Raw genomic sequence first — 19151 nt, 5'->3', positions numbered from 1 at the left:
ATGTTTCCAATTACACTACACATGAACTTACCTGAAATATGCCAAAACTGCAACTTGCTAATATTTCATTACAGTGAAATACATACATTTATGAAGATCAAAGAAAATTCATGACTTGGAGTTTATCTCATAATCTTTTGGCCCTCTTGTCTGGCTCCATGCCTGGTTCTCCTGTTAATGATGTGCCATGGCCTAGGGGCCCGTGGGTTCCCCTTCACATCAGCCTTCCCTCACTCCCCATGTGGAATCAAACCCCGTCCTGAGCATCAGGCAGTTCAGACCTCTTGCACCTCAGTGCTGTGAGGGTATCAGGAGACAACAAAAGACAAACTGCAAACAGCCCGGATTCCTAGGTCTAAGATTTCTGCAGTATAAGAGCTGTAAGCAGATATGCAACATAGCGGAGATGCAAAGCAATTCTATGCCACCGTTGTGGTTTTTGGAGCCTAAATCCAGGCACTGTGTTAGTGCTTGTACAGTACAACAGGACATCCTTACTCTGAGGAATTCAAGAGTTACTTCAATGACTTCACACTGAGGCCTTTAAACCTCAATCTGTGACTCTGAATGCTCTTTCTCACCTGCTGCCCATCCACCGGCTGAGAGTTTGCTTTAGAAAGGGTGAGAAGGGAGCTGCTTTAACCAATGAAACAGCAAATGGTGTTTATTAGCAGGAAAGGTGTGGGGTTTCTTAAAATTTAGAGCAAGCAAATTTTAAGGTTCATTAACTGTCTCTATTTCTGAATTATGGAAAAGCTGAAAGAGCCCAACAGCTCTGTACGATTTACACCTAGAATTGTACTACAGGATTTTGTGTAGAACATACAATGATGTATGTAAACATCACTGTTTACATACATCATTGTGTATTCTTATAGTCTTTGCTGTATTAACTGAGGTACTGCAGTGTTTGTTGCCCTTTAAACTGCACTTAGAACTATAATAAATTAAGTGTACTTTGGAACATTAGCATTTTATCAGAATCCAGATTTTTAGTGTTCGGAAATTTCTTGTCATTGTTTTGTGACTGTGCTACTTCTACAGAGTTTATGCCAAGGGAGCTGGTGTGGCTTAAAGAAAGAAGTGAAGTAGAAAACCTCGGTTCTCTTTTCTGCCATGAACCTGTTCCTCAAAACATCTATACAGCAGAAAATCTGTTCTACTCCAAAGATATCAACAGTTACACACAAGTTGGGTTATTCAATAAATCGACCAACTTCACATGTTAATAATTAGGATGAAACTCGATTTTCAAAGGCAGAAGTCCCTAACCCGCACACAGCAAGCGTTCTGGTGTAGTAACAGGGAACTGTGGTAGAAGGCGCCCAACAGCTTTAATGGCCTTGTAAATACGAGAGGCTGGAAGAACAGCTTAATGTTAGAGCTTAAGAAACAGTGGATTTTTCTCCCGCATATTGACAGATTTCAAAGAAACAGGTCCTTATAATGCCTTTTCCAATTAGTAGCTTTTATTTCTGCTTCCTTAACCAAATTTTTGGAGTGGTGGGTGGTCCTACCCTCCTAAAACAAATAGAATGTTTTAAAGTTTATTTTTCAGAATGCTGGAAGTCCATCTTACTCTCGGAAAATCCCTGAAAGCACAGGGTGCATTTTCTTACTCGTATAAAACACAAGCTGTTTGCACATTGTAATGTTGATTGATCACATCTGTTATTCAATACTTCCTCATGCTCTCAGCTTTCACAGTCTTTGAAATTTGACTATAATCAAGCTGCTTTTCTAACAGTAACAGAGCGACACTCCAACTCTTCAGATTTGATAATTCTATTCATTCACAAAAAAAACCCTTCGTGCAGTAAAGGCTAAAAACATGTTTCTTTAGTATTACGACTAGTAAAATGAGTACCCTTAAGAGAGACATTTAACAGCTTGTGTTTTACATAGATTCACCCGAACACTCACACACACAGGGTGTTACTTTTCAAAAACACACAGTTGAAAAAAATTCCACTTTGCTTAACTACAATAATTAAATCTCTATGTAAAGGTACACTGAAAAACAAAACTGCAGCATCATCTAGTTAGTTCTTAGCTTAGCTTAAGCATCATGATTAAATATAAGGTCACCGGGCTTATGTTACTTTTACCTTAGGTCTATTCAACTGCTGGAGGTAATTAATCTTTGATGGAGATGTATTAAATGCACCCAATTTAGTAAGCTGTCTTCAAGTTACTCAGCAAACAAGACTAATAAAGAAGCTATATATTTAAGTGATAAAATCTTCCAGACAGAAATGTTATCCTTCCTCAAGAGCACTCAGAATCCTTAAGGTCACTGTCCACCCAAACACAAAGCAATATTAAGCTAAGGTATCCAATATTTAAGCTTTTCACAAACATTTGCTCCCGAAACATTTCAGCATTTCTGAGAATTTTGCAAATGAGTATGTCATCTGGGTTAATGAATAAGATTTTTAATGTCACTTGAAAGGTTTTCATGATTTTTAAGAACCAGAGTAGTCAACCTGCTGGTATGGCAGAGTTTTCAGCTAATTGTACATCGGATTAGTTTCCTGTTTACTGCTGATGAGGAAAAGACACTTAATGATTTAAGACACCATTTTTCAGGTTCCCTCCCAGTTCCTGCATAAGCTTAACACTTTGTAAGTAACGGTTAGTCCAGGAATAAAATAAAAATAAATCACTTATGTAAAACAGGTATTTCTCAATTAGCTACTTTAAAGACTAATTTTAATTTCTTCAAGTGATAGGTGACAAAAACCTAAATTCCGTTTCTTGCCTTATTCCAAAAAGAAATTCAATACCTAGAAAAGTCCGTAAAAGATGCCTGACTGAATCTACACATGGCAGCCCGTTCTCAAAGCACATTACTTTTCCCCGGAGCAACATAAAGAAAAATAAAGCTGCAACTGTGTAACCAGTAGATCAAGTACCTCGGTCTCTTTAGCTGGGCTGGGCACAGTCTGCACTTCCAAGGCACAATTCGCCCTCTTGACGGACAGGTAGAAAGGATAATCCTTGGCCACCATGGTGGCGGCGGGAGGGGCGCTTTCGGGGCTCACCGCCGGCTCTGTGCGAGCACAGGGGGTGCAGCCGCGGCCGCGCCGGCCCTGCCCGGCCCCCGGCAGCGCTGTGGCTCCGCGGTGCCCCGGCCCGAGGCTCGGGGCGCATCACCCGCTCCGGCTCCGGGGCGCGACTGCGGCAGCGGCAGCGCCGGCACCGGGGGCGGAGCGGGGGCCGGGCCGGGGCGGGGCGGGGCGGGGGAGCCCCCGCACCCCCGGGAGGGGCCGCGGAGCTGCTGCGGCGGAACGGGCACCTCTGCCCGGCCACTGACAGCGGGCACACCCACGGACAGGGTGGTGTGACCTCCCTGCCCGCTCCTGCAGGGCCGCTGCGGAACTGCCCGGCTCTTCGGGCAGCCGGGGGGCCGACAGGAGCGCAGGACTGACTGGCAGCGGTCCCAAAGGGCACAGCGCTCCCAAATGAGCGGTCCTGTCTCAAATACAGTCTGTGGCTCTGCTCCTGCTGATCAGAGACGGAATCTGCATCGTGTCGTGGTGCCACAATGTCTCTGCTTTCATCCTCCTTCCCCCTCCCTCCGCCTTTTTTTTTCCCCCTATTATTATTTTTTCCCATTTTTTTTCATTCACCCATATCGTTGTTTATTTCCTGTTTGGCAAGCTGGAGTTTGTTTCTTGTGTTTTTTAAGTTCCACATTTTTGTTGCCATTGTTCGACCAAAGAGCTCCCCTGCTCGCACCCCTCATTGTAACGAGCTGAGAAAGTGGAAAAGCACCTTTGCCTCGAGTGTCTCCTAGGGCATTTCAGTGTCTGTGCAGCCAGGCAAATTCTGTTTGATGGCTACCTTAGAACAAAGGTAGTGAAAATTTCCTGAAAAGAGAGAGGAAGCGTTAAGGGCCCTGTCGGCAACACAGGATCAATCTGACAGAGACTATATGGGAGACAAGGAAAAGGAAACTGAGTAGGAAGCTGGATGGGGGAGGAGGGAAGGATATTTTCAGCCAAAGGGAAACAGCACAACCAAGAATAACTTCATAGAGCTTGAAAAAATAAACTGGTTTTAAAGGCAGATCCTATGATGGATGTGGCTTTACAAGCATCTATTTTCCTACAGGCTGTTAATCAGATAACAATGACTTTAGAATAAGATTAGTCAAATGGCAAACATAATCCTCATTTGGACACTGTCCTTTCACTTCACCAATATCCCAAGCACATGACAGCTCTCACACTTACCCTCCTATGTCTTTTCAGGAGCACCTGCAGTACAGCCAGGGATGCTATCCTGCTGCCTGCTACACCTTTCTATTCTGTGGTAGCCTGCCTATAAAATAAAACCCCACTAGTTTCCCAACCCAACAATTCCAGCAAAATCACTGGAATGAAGTTATCAGTACTTCTAGATGTTCAATGATTCTAGAAGAAAACGTGACATTTGAACATTTGGAGAGTTGTGTGCAGTACCACACTCCTCATCCCCATCACAGGAGGACAGGACAAGGTTCACTGACACTGAAAGTGTTGACAAGAGGCACTGAACAGCTTTCATGTAGAAACAGTTAAACAGACAAGACATATCAGAAAAGAGTGAGTTTAGTGCAGGCTTCCAAAACCTACAAACCACGAGTGACAGAGGAAGGAAATAGGGAATGATTTTTCACTGTATTCAACAAGAGGGGTAAAATGGTTCATCAGATTAAACCAGATGGTGGCAGATTCAAAGCAAAGGAAAGTATGTACATTTTTTGTGTTATACAGAGTAGAAGTACCTGTCACAAGATGCTGCCACTAAGAAAGGTTTTCAGACACAAGTTCTTGACTACTGGGACAGTATTTTGGGAAGCATCATGACAGGTTATTTCTCTTTTGGACTCTAAGCAGCTCCTGCTGGCCACCACTGGAGATCTGGTGTTAGGTTAGATCAATTCTTGCAGCAGCCCCTTCCTTTCCATATTTCAAAAAAATATGAAAAGAATGTAGCATTGTATTTGGAGACTACTTGTCTTACCTGAGGATTTCTGAAAGTATGAACAGTTACTTCAGTGACATGAAGATACATTCATTTCTGCAAGTCTTCTTCAGTGTGCTTTTCAGATGACATACCTCTGAGCACAACCTGATCATGTTGGACAGTCTCTCCTCCCACTTCAAGCACATCAAAACACCTCTACACACAGGTTGTATAAAATGGTCAAGAACCTCCCCAAGAATGCTGCAGCTGCTGTGTAACCATTTAAGACCAAGAAGCCTTGATTTCAAACACCATCTGCGTATGTTTGTTTAGGAAGGTGTATGCTAACACCATTTCAAAAGTCAGCTTCACTTAAATCATTCAGACAAAATGTCTTCAGGGCTTATCCTCAAAGCAATCTAATCCTGTAGCATGCTTCATGGCATAAACAGCACTTCACTCAGGACAAGAGTGTACTGGTTTGGACACTGAAATAATGAACTTTGGTTTATACACATTAAAAAAAAACCCAAACCAAACAAAACAAAAACATGCCAAGAGAGAAATTCTGTCATTTCTCCATTAATCAGGCCAGTGCACTTCAGCTTGACTAAGCGTTCTTGAGAAACAAAAGAAAAATTAGCCCTAAAAGGAATATGATTCTTAATAGGCAGGATTTCCATGTCAGTAAGTTTCAGAGCATCTTGCCCCTCTAAGATAGACTTCAATGACATCTAAACCAGGATTCATTGGACTCTGTGGATGTTTGTTCATTTCATCACAGAGTATAAATACAAATTTTAGAACTGAAATTTGGACCCAGAGTCCAAATTATCTGATGGAATAACAAATGGTACAATTTCAAACAATTCTCTCTTTCAGAGAACTGAATTTGTCTGTAAAATGCTATGTTATTTATAAACAATGAATTATGATTACAGTTTAGCCATGGTATTGAGTCCCTTCTGTACTGCATATCAAACACAACACTTGGAGTCCATTCTGAAAGATCTTATAGACTCAGTACTGATTTACATTTACAGTTAATGTCTACTTTAATTTAGTATAGTCAATAGTCCCTGCATTGTGCACATGCACACACACCCAGCAGAGCCAAATGGCACTTCATAAACTTGTGCCTGAAAGACTCCCTAGAGAACTCCAGTTATACAGTTGGAGAAACAAAGGTTTCAGTGATTCCACTAAGGAATCCTGTAAGTGTGGAGCCAGTGAGTCCAACTCTTGCCAAAAATTTTAGTTAGACTACAAATCTACACTAACACTATAAAGATTAGATCTGAATTGTAAGCTACTTTCAAGAAATAAACTAGTATTTAAGATAAGACAATGCTAGTGACTGGGTTGCAGAGCAGGCCAGTGCATCAGTTTTGCCATTTCTGGAACAGTTTTTTTGTGGGTTTAGTTTGGGGGGGGTGTTCATTTACACAGACCAACAGCAGCATTTAGTCAGACATCTGTCAGGGAGAAGTAAGCAAACTATTTGGTAACTCTGGAAAGCCTTGCTCATCAAAGGTACCAGCACTGCCCTGGTTCAGCACTGAAGTTCCCTGACAGAGCTGCTCTGTGGTCATGGTGTTCACACCAATGCCTTCAGTTCATTTCCTCCCAGACTCAAAACCTAACACGGAAGGAGCTCTTGCAAAAGCATCTGCACAGCAAAGCCCTTTGACATACTCAGGCTCAAACCTATAAAACATCTTCATACGTGCCCAGAATTCTTCTTCATCTTATGCTAATCTCTGAGATTCGTACAGCTTTGATCAGAGTAAATTTAAAATTAAAATGCAAAATACAATGGCAAAAGAATAAAAAACAACTAAAAAAACCTTGTTTCCTTTTAAAGAACAGTTAAGAAGCCATTACACTAAGCAAGAGTAAAAGGAACTGAAACATTTAATCTAAACATTAAAATTAGGAAAAGCCCAATGGAGCAAAGAAACTTCAGCAATCGAAGTCAAGGGCTTTAAGGAGTTCAGTGGAACAGAAAATTATCAATTAAAGCTGAACTCTGCCTAAAGAAGAAAACTCACAAATAGATGCTTTTAGGATTTGAGTTGGTGTTTTTATAGTTTTGTTTTAACATGATCTTTGCCACCAGTTTTGAACTGCCTTGGGCAGAAGTGCAGAATCTGTGATTGAACAGAACAGAAATAGTTTGAGATGTCTACACCCGGATCTTGACTACCCTCTTGTTCCTGATATGCTACTGTGACTGCTTTCCCTTTTAAAAGTCAGAATCTGTTTTGCCAAGCTGTTAAAAAAATAAAAGCTGATAAATACAATAAATATTTTTGTAAAATACTGGTACACCAAGACATAAGAGACTCCAAATGTTTGTCTACTTGCCTTTGCTTTTTCTCCCTCACCCAATATCAAACAGACCTTGGCTTCTTGTGGTCTGTGTTTGACACTGATGCCTAAGAAGCAACCAAGCCTTAGCTGGAACAATTCGGTCTAATTATTTATTTTCTTAATTAGAACTAGCAAAGCCAAAAGAAAAGCACTAACTGTATTTCTCCTGTGATTCATATTTATGGGAGCTTTTCCTTTTGATCTGTCCATTCTGATAACATAGAAAGACACACTTCTGCATATAGATACTTTCTTGGTGAAATATATGCCTATGTGACAAGTTTCCAGCAACAAGACAAGAATTTAAGGAAAGGTGTAGTGCTTCAAAAACCCCAAACAAACCAACCAAACCAACTGTGCTATCACTATAGTCTTCAGATATGTTATACTCCCAGCTGATTTTAAGAAAATTACATTAAGGACAATAAAGAGTCCATTGCTCTGTTTTCAAATCAGATGAATTGCTGTAAGGATATCAAGTTATCCAGTAGTCTGTGAGCCATCCTAAATAGAGTAGCTCTGCTGTCTAGCTAAGTTACTCCAGGTTTATGGAGGGAGTAAAAGATTTAATGCAAAGTGTCCTGCAGAGGACCAGAATCTCCTACGCAATTTTGCCTAAGCGTGCCAAGAGTACTTGGCATATGAAGTTTCTGAAAATTTTAAGCACAATAAAAGCCTTAAGTAGAAATATTGCACACACATTTCAAGGGGGAAAAAAACTCCTGAGTAGTTCGTGCTTTATGGAGTATTTTTCATATATATGCAGCCATCCTCTCATTTAAACTGAAAGAAGATTAGACATTGGGAAGAAATTCTTTACTGTGAGGATGGTGAAGCACTGGCACAGGTTGTCCAGAGAAGGTGTGGCTGCCCCATCCCTGGAAGTGTTCAGTGCCAGGCTGGAGGGGGCTTGGAGCAACCTCGTCTCGTGGCAGGTGTCCCTGCCCATGGCAGAGCTGCCATTTCAAGCTGCCTCAGATTCCTAGATAAAAATTGTTCTGGTGACTGGTTTGCTGGCTGGCCCAGAGAAATCGGGAAGGATTCCCACTTCTCCACCTCTCTCCCACACCCAGCAGTGCTCACCAATTATCAACAGGGTGGTCCCTGCTGAGGGAATGCACTGGGTGGGGTGAGGTTGGCTAAAATGACCCTCCAGCAGTCACACTTAGAAGTTGGTTGAGGTTTTCCGAGTCCACAGCCCTGGGGAGAGCAGAAAAGAGGGGGTGGAAAGGATTGGACTGATTTATCAATGTGGATTTTAAACAGCTGCCCAAATTCTGTGGAGGGTGAAATGATCACCCAAAGTGATTTTTCCTGAACTTTTCATTGAAAGGCATTCTAGGGAGAGGCAATTACTGGAACCACTTGTATGATGTTTAAATGAGATTAAATGTAATTAAAATAATTTTGTTTAAGTTACAGGCAGTGTGGGAGCAGGAGTTTCTCTCCAGAGCACTCCTGCTGACTGGAAAATTAAGTAACAAATTTCTTTATGAGAAATCATTGTCCCTAATGCAAAATGTTTACCAAGACATCACGGTAGTGGTCTAATTTTTGTTTTGATTAAATCTTATTATAATAACATTTATATTACATGAGCAACTCCACAATATTTATCCTCAGAGTGGATAGCATTTTGTAATTTTTTTCCTGTATGCTTAGATATAAGCAAGAAGAAAATTCTATTATATTCAAAAGTAACAGGAATTTCTGCTGGCTCTATAACTGGTCTCACACATAATACAGGCCAAATGCCACTTATTTTGCTCTTTCAACTATCCCTTCCAACTGCAACATGTAAAGAAAAGTTTGGGGTTAATATGGTTTATTAGACCAAATTATATAACTGGGGAAGAAAAAAAATCAAAAAAATCAAACCAAACCCAATAAACACAAATAAGCAAACAAAACCCCTAAAACAACCAGAATAAGCTTTCAGGGACACAGGTCCTTCTTCAGGTAAGAAATAAAACCAGAGTTTTGTTTTCCTAACCATCTCTTTACCCAGTTGTACAAACTTCAAACCTTGTTATACATTTGTGTTCAGTTTGACCCAGTTTACTACATTTATCTGTTTGTATGATTCTCCCCAGTTCTGAGAAATTATCCAAGTTAATCACATTCTGCCCTTCATTCATATTCTGCTTTGGGAAGTGCTGTACTCAAGATACAAATAAAGTCTCCAAGTGCTAACAAAGAATAGGAATTTACAGTATGGCTGACACAAATTGACAGTTTGCCACTTGTAAAAGTATGAACCTCATTTTCCTCTCTACACAAATTTCTCCTCTTCCCTCTTTTCCTGCTCTTTCACTGGCACTGTACCCTCTCTCTGTGTAGTCCTTCCCTTCCACCTTATGCCAGCTCAAGTACTCATCACACAGATAAGTCAGCAGCCCGAAAACACAAAAACACTTCCTTCTGCCAGGTTTCTTGTCTGCTCTTTTTGTGAACTGAACAAGTTACTGTGCCATGAGAAAAGCACCAGAACTCACTGAACATAAATGGTGGAAAAGTACAGGGATACAAATAAGGACAGGACAGGGAAAAGGCTGATTTTTCTCCTCCTAATAGCTCTGAAGTGTTAGCTCAGCTAATTTCATGAAGTCATACCCAAAGAATACTGTCATCATTTCATTTTTTCGGATGAACGTTCTGGCTCAGAAGCTTTATTTATTTATTTTTAAAAACAAACCCACCTATTAAATTCCATAACAACTGTGCACTGTAACTCATTGTCTAGTCAGTTATTTTTGCCAATCTGAATATCTTGCAATTAAGAGAACATCTGTGCTTCTTCAATAAATATTTAGAACACAAACCTTGAGACTGATTTCATGTTCTCCTGAGCATAGAATCATAGAATTGTTTAGTTTGGAAAAGACCTTCAAGATCATCACATCCAACTATTATCTCAGCACTGCCCACCACAACATAAGTCGATACATTAACTGCAAAATGTATTAAAATAAAAAATCTGCAAATTAAGATCACATAAAATTACATTTCTGTGCAACACCAGTAGTTTAGAGATAATGTATCTTATGAAAGTCTAATAATTATGGAAAATGAAATAAGAAGCATGAAAATGACCATGGATGTACCCTTTTCTAGACCACAGCCAAGGAGATGCCATGAGTGTTTCTAGACTCCAAGCTGAGCAACTAAAAACTGTTTGACACAGGTTAGAAGACATCCATGGGAAAGACTGATGAAAGTCAAGCAAAATAGTAAGACTATGAAGTGCTTTATGAACAAAAACAAGAGTCTAATATCTCAACTACAGTAAAGCAAGCTGAGATGCCTTCTTTCACACTGCAATACTGACTGAGAACCCAGCACAAAACCCTCCACATTTGGTCCTGAACAGAGATTTTGGGATCACACAATGCCTTACAATCCAAATAATCACAGTGATTATCCAAATTACAATATTCCACTGTCATGGTCCGTTAATATCCTCAGAAATGCTGTTCAATTCCCATATCCTATGACCCACTGAACAAAAACATCAGACAAAAATGAACACAAAAAAACTAAATCATCTTTCTGTTACCCACATCCTCCCACTAACAGAGGGGAGGAAAACCATGGTATAACTTCAAAAAGAAGTGTCCTTGCAAAAATTGGTAATGCATCAACAAGTGATAGAGCTGACCTACTCCCATTACAACTGTTTTGCAGATGTATGACCTTAAAGATGATGTGGCATTAAGCAACAATGTGACTAATCCTTAAAAGACAGCTGAAATGGGATGTGACATCTTCGAACAGACAGCAACAACTTACAATTGGACAGAACTGCTTTGTTCCTATCCCTTTATCAAGAATTAGGGAATCGAAAAGCCATTGCCAGGAATATTTTGCTTAGGGTTACAAAAAGGTTTTATTCACAGTTACAAAATAACTATCTTCCCAAGTGTAAATATAATGATGTAAGCCCATATGGTACAAAAGTTACTATAACAAGTTTTAACTGACACAAAAATATAAATAAGAAACTGTTTTCTTGAATACTTTTCTGATTTAAGAAAGCCAGCTATAATTTCTGAAGGCTGTCTCCTGGTCAAGTTGTTCCCCACAAACTGCTATCTGGCACTGATGGAGTTTATCCTGCTTTTATGTGATCTCCATTGTCAAACCTGCAACCATAATCCACCACAACTGTTCCATTTCCCAAGAACTATGAATTTTGGACAGGTCCCTAATGACCACAGTTAACTTAGTTCCCAAAATAGAAGGGAGAGTCAATAGTTCGGAAAGTAATTCCAACCATCACAGAGAAAATATTGGTTATTATTTTAAAAGCTAAGAAACAACTCAAAATTGCATCAGAACATACTTTCTGTGTCTGTTAGTCTTGAAAACATAGCAATTGTCTGAACACAAAACCAAGATGTTTTAGCAAGCATTCTGATTTGATTATATAAAGGGGATTGGTCTTAAATTACATGGATATCAAATATTGTATCTTCAAATCCCTGCAAAAACATGAACTCTCAAGACCCTAGTAAATAGTAAGTGTTAACACAAGAGATTATAGAACAACATGAGGAGACTTAAATATCAACCCACAGCCATAAAATGATTTTGTTCTCAGGATGCATGTTAAACAAAGTGTAGCTGGAGCAGGGTGGGATAGAAAAGCCATATACTTCTAATAGCAGGCATTGCTTTCAGAGCCCAAGATGATTAACAGCTGTCAAGTTTGTTCCGACCAACATGTAACTTTCAGGAAGGATTCCTCTAAAAAAACAGGGCTGTAGAGGGGGAGAAAAGCTCATTGATTTAAAAAAAAAAAATCAAGTTAAGAATGAAGGCTGTTATTCTAGACCAGACAGGAACAGGAGTGAACAGGTTGAATGGCAGAATGACTCATGGGATTGGGATAAATAATTTATCTATGCTTTCAAAAGCCTTTGTAGCTTCTGTTTGATGCAAAATAGAAGTCATTAGAGCAATGCAAAGAGCAGCATAGAACGATCAAAGTGATCCCCCAGGAAAATGGCTTTTGCAATAACATTTGGCTGTATACATTGCAATAATCAAAATGCAAGAGTAGGTAGGATCCTGAAGGAGAGTTTTAGTTTTGTAAATAGAAAAAAACCCCATAAACTAATGATGACATGCAAATAATATACAAAATTAGACACAGGGTATATAAAAGTCCCTACTTCTCAGGTGAGTTTGATGCCATTCAAGAACACAGCAAAAGAATTTTAGAAGAGATGGCATTGTCAGATTCAATGAATTCTTGTGTCTGAATTTTATGTGTGGCAATACGTCACAAGCAGCAGTTTAGGCAGAGATGCAAATCATCTTGAATTAAAAAAAATTCCTCCCAAGGAATCTTATTTCACTCTTCAGCTCTCAACTCACGAGTGTGTGTATGAGTTCTAGGCAACTACAGGATAGAAGAGAACAAGATCACGTTAACACTTCTTCTAACTAAATTAGCTATAGGTAATGGGCTTTCAAGCACTTTAACAAAGAACCATTTTCTGAAAGAAAAAGCAAAGAAACAGAAAACAAACTTGCAACCATCCAGAATTGCTAACTTTGGTTTTGGAAGCAAAAATATTCTGTCACCTATAAAAGCTGAAAGAGGAAAAGGGAAGTAAGAGGTGCAACAGGAGTAAAAAAACCCTTGTTTTCCAGGCTGCAAGATACAGGGCCTTCATTTTGACTTCCAGTAATAATTATCAATTAGGAACATTTCAGTGTCCATATACTTGTCTTATTCTGTATAATTAAATAATGAAAAATACAAGCCAAGTGTGAAACAAGTGGGAGAAAAAGCAAACAGAGGGCGAGCACGTGAATATGTTGCAATAAAACAGAAGGAAAAATGTTAATCCTTATGTCGTACTTGAAGCACATTGTCTGGTACAGGTGTGCTCAGTGTGCTGCCAGCTCTCCTTGAATTCACGGCTCCATCCCTCCCTGAAACAAAACAGGACACGGGAAGAGAGCACAGACTGGCTATTCAAGACGACCTAAGGGAGTTGCAATGATAATCCACAAAGACAAATGATAAGTCCTATGAAATGTCCAGCCATTGGACTGATGAATCAAAACTGGAAGGCTGAAAGGACAGCTTCATAAAAGCATAGCTGTACAATAAAGTTTGGAATGCACCTCATATCTGAAACTCAGATATGACAGAAACTCAGGTATGTTATTACATACTGTCCTCTGGAATTCGGTGGGTTTGTTTTTGTACAAATATTTAGAGACTACCTGCTTCTGCTCATAATTGCTTCCTCTAGATCTGGTATTTTTATTAAAATAAAGGCTATCTATCCTCCCCAAATGATTGCAGTTTCACCACAAGAATCCATCTATTTGTTAGCTCAGGAAGTGCCATTTGTTTCAGTACGTGCTGTCTGCCAGCAGATGTGCAGTGAAACATGGTGGTGCAGGATGTATTAACCACAGCACAGGAATGAGCCAAGCAGCTGAAATAAGAAGCTACAAAGACCTTTTTGAACATGAGCAGCCTCCCTGATCTCAATGAAACTCAATCACCAGACTGATATTACTTGCACATATGGGAAAGATGCAATAACCAGGCAACAGATCCTATGTAAGGCAGAGTCTTATGCCTTGCACTACACTTGTTTTACACTTATTTTACAATTGCTCCTACCCTGCTAGCACTTTCATGTGTTCTGACTTATAAATTTAGATACCCACAGTGTATCTGCAATGGAATTATGACTGAGATATTTCCCCAAGATACAACAGCTCAGGGAGGGAAGGTTGGTTGGTTTGTAGTGTTCAGGTTTGGGTTTTTTTAATCATTGCCTGCCATCACATCTCAATATCTGCAACATTTGAGCTGCAAAAAACCTCTAAATTAATCAGCTTCTGACCCAACATTTCTGTCACAACTGCAATATCCCCTCAGCCTTTGTAAAGTGCAATGAAATAAAATAAAAAAATCCCATCAGCCCATTTTTACTTCTCTATCCAGACTATGAAAAAGCAGTTGTGAGTGGAATATTGCCAATTTTCCAAAATAATGTTAACAGAAATAAATCCAATTAACAAATTACTACAAAGGGACATATTCCTTGCAAAAAGAGAAAAGAGAAAGAGGGAAATCTTTAACCCTAATGAATCTGTCCTGATTCCATCTCTGGTGTTTAGAGATGAGAAGCTTTCATTAGGACTTCAAACCTAACTCAGTAGGAAAATGTCACCAAACATCATGCTGAGAAATTACCTCAGAAATACTGTCCAATGCTTCTCATCCTCTGTCTAATCTTAGAGAAGCATACAGCACAAATCCAGTTTTGCTTCTGACCACAACATACCCATGAACAGTTATGTCTGTAAGCCCATTTTTACTGGTAAGGGGGCTCAAGAGTTGGACGTTCTTTGCAAAGAAAAATTACACAGATTTACACTGCTAATCCCCAAACTTTAGGGATTATGGACAACAATATTAAGCAAATACTGTGCTTACCAATAACTTCAGGCTTGTAATTAGGAATGTTTTCTAAATTTCGTGTGGCCACAAGAAGCATCAAGGTGATCTCAGAGACAGTGCTGTTTGCTATCCATAGTCTCAGGACCACTGTTTTAGACCTCTTTAGTAACTAGTGACAGCTGTGTTTGTGAGGAGACCAACACTTGCAAGGTAAGTGGACAGTTCACATAACACTAAAGAAAATAAGAATAAAATAACAAAATCAAATAACAGTCAATATCCCCCATAGTATTCACCAGTGAAAAAAAAATGACAAGAATAGTAAAGAAACACTCCAAAGAGGTAACAATTTGCTTACAGGTTTTAAGATTGTTATATGATCATTTTGTTAAATATTTTTCCATATGTGAATAAATTCCAATAGCTAAGACCACAGTTTCTTTTCTACTGTATTCAGTTCTTATAGGGTGAGGATTATGTCTTGTTTGTGAGACGGGGTGGAAGTTTTTAATGATCCTTTTCAGGAAGCATGCATCTGTTTTTCAAACCTGTTCCTTCCTAAACTTGCTAAAGTTGGCCCCGAAAATGTATCAGGAAATAACTGGGGGATGAGGGGGATGGGGGAAAAAAACTTTAAAGACACCTTGTCTTAATTAAATCTCAAAGTGTTACTTCTTCCTGTTCAACTGAGTCACGCACAGCTTTAGCTGTCACACCTGATGGGGGGAGGGGAGGTGTCAACATAGAGAAAAGGTTCATATTTCAGCTGCCTCCTGTAATTGGCAGCCTGGAATTAATTAATGAAGTGGAACCAGCACACACTTGAATGCAGCACACAATTAGGCATGGCAAGCAGTATCCAAAAACACTGCTGCTTTCTTTAATACTCTTTTATTGCTACAAAATGTGGAGAGGTAAAACAGTAAAGCCCAATTTGCCAACTAGCAAAGACATGCAGGTGCCTCCAGCAGTCACTGTTGCCATCTGGTCCCTCAGTCTGATGCCAAGCCATTACCTGAACAAACAGCTACAGTAAGAGCAGTTACCAGCTAATAAGCAACAGCCTTTGTCATTTTTAGTGTTTTCAGTCTTAGAATTATTTTAAATATTTTGTCTAAAGCCATATGATTCCTGTGGCTGTTACAAGCAGTCTCAGCTGGAACCTCTCAGTACACTGAATCAGCATTTCAACCACTAATTCAGCTGGAAAGCCAAGGTCGGGAATGCATCAACTCTCTGGATTCATCTACTCATGACAGGAATGTCATTTCTGTAACCTTTCTTCTTGATCAGCTCTTAGTGCTCAGCACAAGCCACCTTCCCATAGATGAGGCCAGATATTTATCTTCTGTATTTTAAAGAGCAATCTTTGGAGAAGTATAGACTAAAAAAATACCCAGCTATTTTTGGAGCATTTCCTTCCATTTATTTTATTGTGAAGTAACAGCAGATCTTACAAGAATATTTCTAGCATTGGGTTCTGCTTGAACTGCCCTGACAGAGTATTTGCAAAGCAGAAACTGATTCCTACCCACATGATGTATATTAACAAATCAGCACAAATTACTTTTGTAAATTTACAGCTCTATCACATAAATAGCTCCCAGAACCTAAGAGTGCCAGTGACTGCTGCTCACGGTGGAACTTGCACCTCTTTGCAGCTTCACAGAGTTGCTGTTGATCAGTTTGGCTACAGGTGCAGATTCAGTTCTGCTATATATAAGTGTCAATTCAAATAGTTATCAATAATAATTCTATTAAGGAGAAAGAAACCATTGAAGTAGTTTTGAGGTGATGCCACTCCAAAATCACAAGTGCAAACTTGGCTGGCTCAAACGGTTTCCATATCAGGAAATGACAGTAACCTGAGAACAATAAAGGGTTCCTTCATTAGCTGTGCTAATCCCCAAGGAAAAGACCTACTTTTTCCATATAGCAGCTTCCACATGGAAGAGCTATAACACTTTAGCTTTTCTGCCAATCCTTTACAGACAAAAGCTGTTAATGTTGCCATTAATGACTTGTTCCTACTTCCATTTCCTATTTCTTTACCCAATGGGAAATTTAAACTCACTTTTTTTGAGTTACTTTTAAGCAGTGGTAACTGATGCAAGGCAGAATAAAATTTATCCTAGCTTCAAGCTTCGTTAGCAGTGTAGCTGTACCTACATATACACCACAGCAACTGTTTTATACAGGTTTTGTCAATCCTTCCTCTCTCACTTGCATAGAGGTTTGCATTTTGGAATGACCTCACACATCAGGTTAAAAGAAAAAAAACGCTAACTCTTTCTGAATGCACCAATTCTTTGCTTCTCAGAGGAAACTAGAAGATGAAAGCTTTACCAGTAAATCCATCCAGTACTTGTATATTTAAAACTTTGTGATCTGTTTAATGTTAAGAACTGCTTTTTAAGATGTCCTACTCCCTATCTCTCATTTGTAGAGGGTTTTTTAGCACACTTAAAACAGTGAACACCGCAAAGAGGAAGTTATTTTTAAAGAGCACTAAGAAGTGACAAATGTGAGAAAATATATCCAGCAAGAGATACATCATTGCTTAACTAATAGGTGAAAAATTATTAATATGTTGATATTATTTATGTTTTCTCATAATGTAAATAAAGATGATTAAAAGACAGATGACAACAGTAAAAAAAATCACAGTATAGCTATATTATTGCTACTAAAGAAATTCTTTCAGAAACAATATTGAATGGAAAGGAACGTTCATTCTTCCTATCCCCAGACACAGGTAAAAAAAGTCTCCCAGCCAGGATGCCACAGAGAAAATTATTTTTCCTGAGGCAAACCATCTTAACTTCCTGAGGAGTTAAGTAAAAGCTGCCAGTTATGCATCTAATCCATGACCCAAGATAGAGTTTAAAAAAAATCACTGAATTAAAAAACCAAGGTTAGAGGAATGATGAATGACAATGGCAACAAATGGGGACCAAAGGTCTCTTTGACCAATTGGTGTATTTGGAACTTCTTTCACAGCTACACATCCTACATCAAAAGACTGTCTCAACCACAGCAGGTCCTGAAACTCTGCAACCAGAGCAAGCTCAATTCCAATTACTTAATAAATACCAGAATAGTAGTTTCCATTTCAATAACATTTCCCCTCTTCCTTTACATTTGATGAATAAATTTTCTTAGTATCACTAAGGAAAAATAAGCTCATCAGCATTTTACAAGCAGTGAAAACAAGCCACAGAGTGGGTGATACATGAAGTTCATGAGAAATATGTGCCATAACCACGAATAGTCTTGTAAGTTCAGGCAGCCCCAAACTCAGCCTCCACATCACTCCTTTGGCCAGTTCCACACAGACATGGACAGCAAGCTCATTATCTATAAACTGTTAAAAATTTCATGTGAGCAGAAAAGGGCATAAAAAGCTGCTTATTCTGGCAAGAGGTTCTAGTTTAAAAACATAAATGTCTTCAAACATGAAAATACACGAGCTCCTTGAATTCAGAGCAGATTTCACACAGCGCGCAGGAAGTCACTGTGCTATTCTAAGAAGTGATGGTACAAAAGAAAAAAAAGTCACAAAAGAAGCACAACTCAAATGCTTCAGCTGTAAGCAAGAAACACCAGAATATGAAACAACAAACCTCCCAGAAATAACACAATGCATGCAATAAATGACATAATGTAAACAACTTGTTCTAATACAACAATGCTCTGACAACTCTCCTCTTTATGCCTCAAAGTTGACTCATTTGGCTTAATTAGGAAGCAACTATGGAGCTTTTATGAAAGAGGTAACAAAAACTTCATCCAGCTACTCTGTACTACCTATAAATACTTTCAGAACTTTAATTAATTATTAATTAGTAAATATAAACAAACACTAATGCAGATTTTAAAGAACCTTCTGCTCTCATGATAAATCCAGTCACAGAGTTTGTCCCTATAAACAGTCTCATCCTGTTTACATCCCATCATGTGCACATCACTGACCACCTTTAGATCCAACACAGATACATATTAGAGAAAAATATCTGATTTAGATGCTGACAAATCTGATACAAAGATATCTATAAGTAATAAATAAGAATATACGCCTATTAAAACTTGCAACTTGCCTTTTTTAATATTTTCACACAATCAGGGTTCCTGTTATTATTAACAGGAAGGGTTAGGGGGTTCATAACCATTCCTGAAATCAGCATTTTCTGGAAGAAATTTCATTGACTTCACAGGAAGTAGAAATTTACTGCCAGCTTATCCCCCTCCAGCTAAGGGTTTGTATTTGTTTTGTTCATTGTTGGGCTTCTGGAAGTGTGCAATTAGTTTCAGTTGCCTTCAAAGCTCTTCACAAATCTTCACAGAAGAGTAGCAGCTATGAAAAGAACAGCAAACTTCTTTACCAAGGTTG

The 19151-nt window shown here is 39.1% G+C and overlaps 1 protein-coding gene across 4 annotated transcripts in view; it reads right to left on the bottom strand.

Annotated features, from left to right (window-relative positions):
• The window catches only part of ARHGEF3 (Rho guanine nucleotide exchange factor 3), a 115154-nt gene that overhangs the window by 25506 nt on the left and 70497 nt on the right, over positions 1 to 19151 (bottom strand). The window contains exon 1 of one of the 4 annotated variants that reach the window (XM_017832386.1): positions 2916 to 3048. The exons of the other annotated variants lie outside the window; for them this stretch is intronic. Within the exon in view, the coding sequence (XP_017687875.1) occupies positions 2916 to 3011 (96 nt within the window). The 5' untranslated portion in view covers positions 3012 to 3048. Of the gene's footprint in view, positions 1 to 2915; positions 3049 to 19151 lie in introns of those variants that run through there. 4 annotated transcript variants of the gene reach the window in all.

This window comes from Lepidothrix coronata, unplaced genomic scaffold (genome assembly GCF_001604755.1).
Source record: "Lepidothrix coronata isolate B3197 unplaced genomic scaffold, Lepidothrix_coronata-1.0 Scaffold202, whole genome shotgun sequence".
Classification (NCBI taxonomy): Eukaryota; Metazoa; Chordata; class Aves; order Passeriformes; family Pipridae; genus Lepidothrix; species Lepidothrix coronata.
The sequence above is the reverse complement of the archived record's forward strand: the minus strand, read 5'-3'. Positions and strand labels throughout refer to the sequence as shown.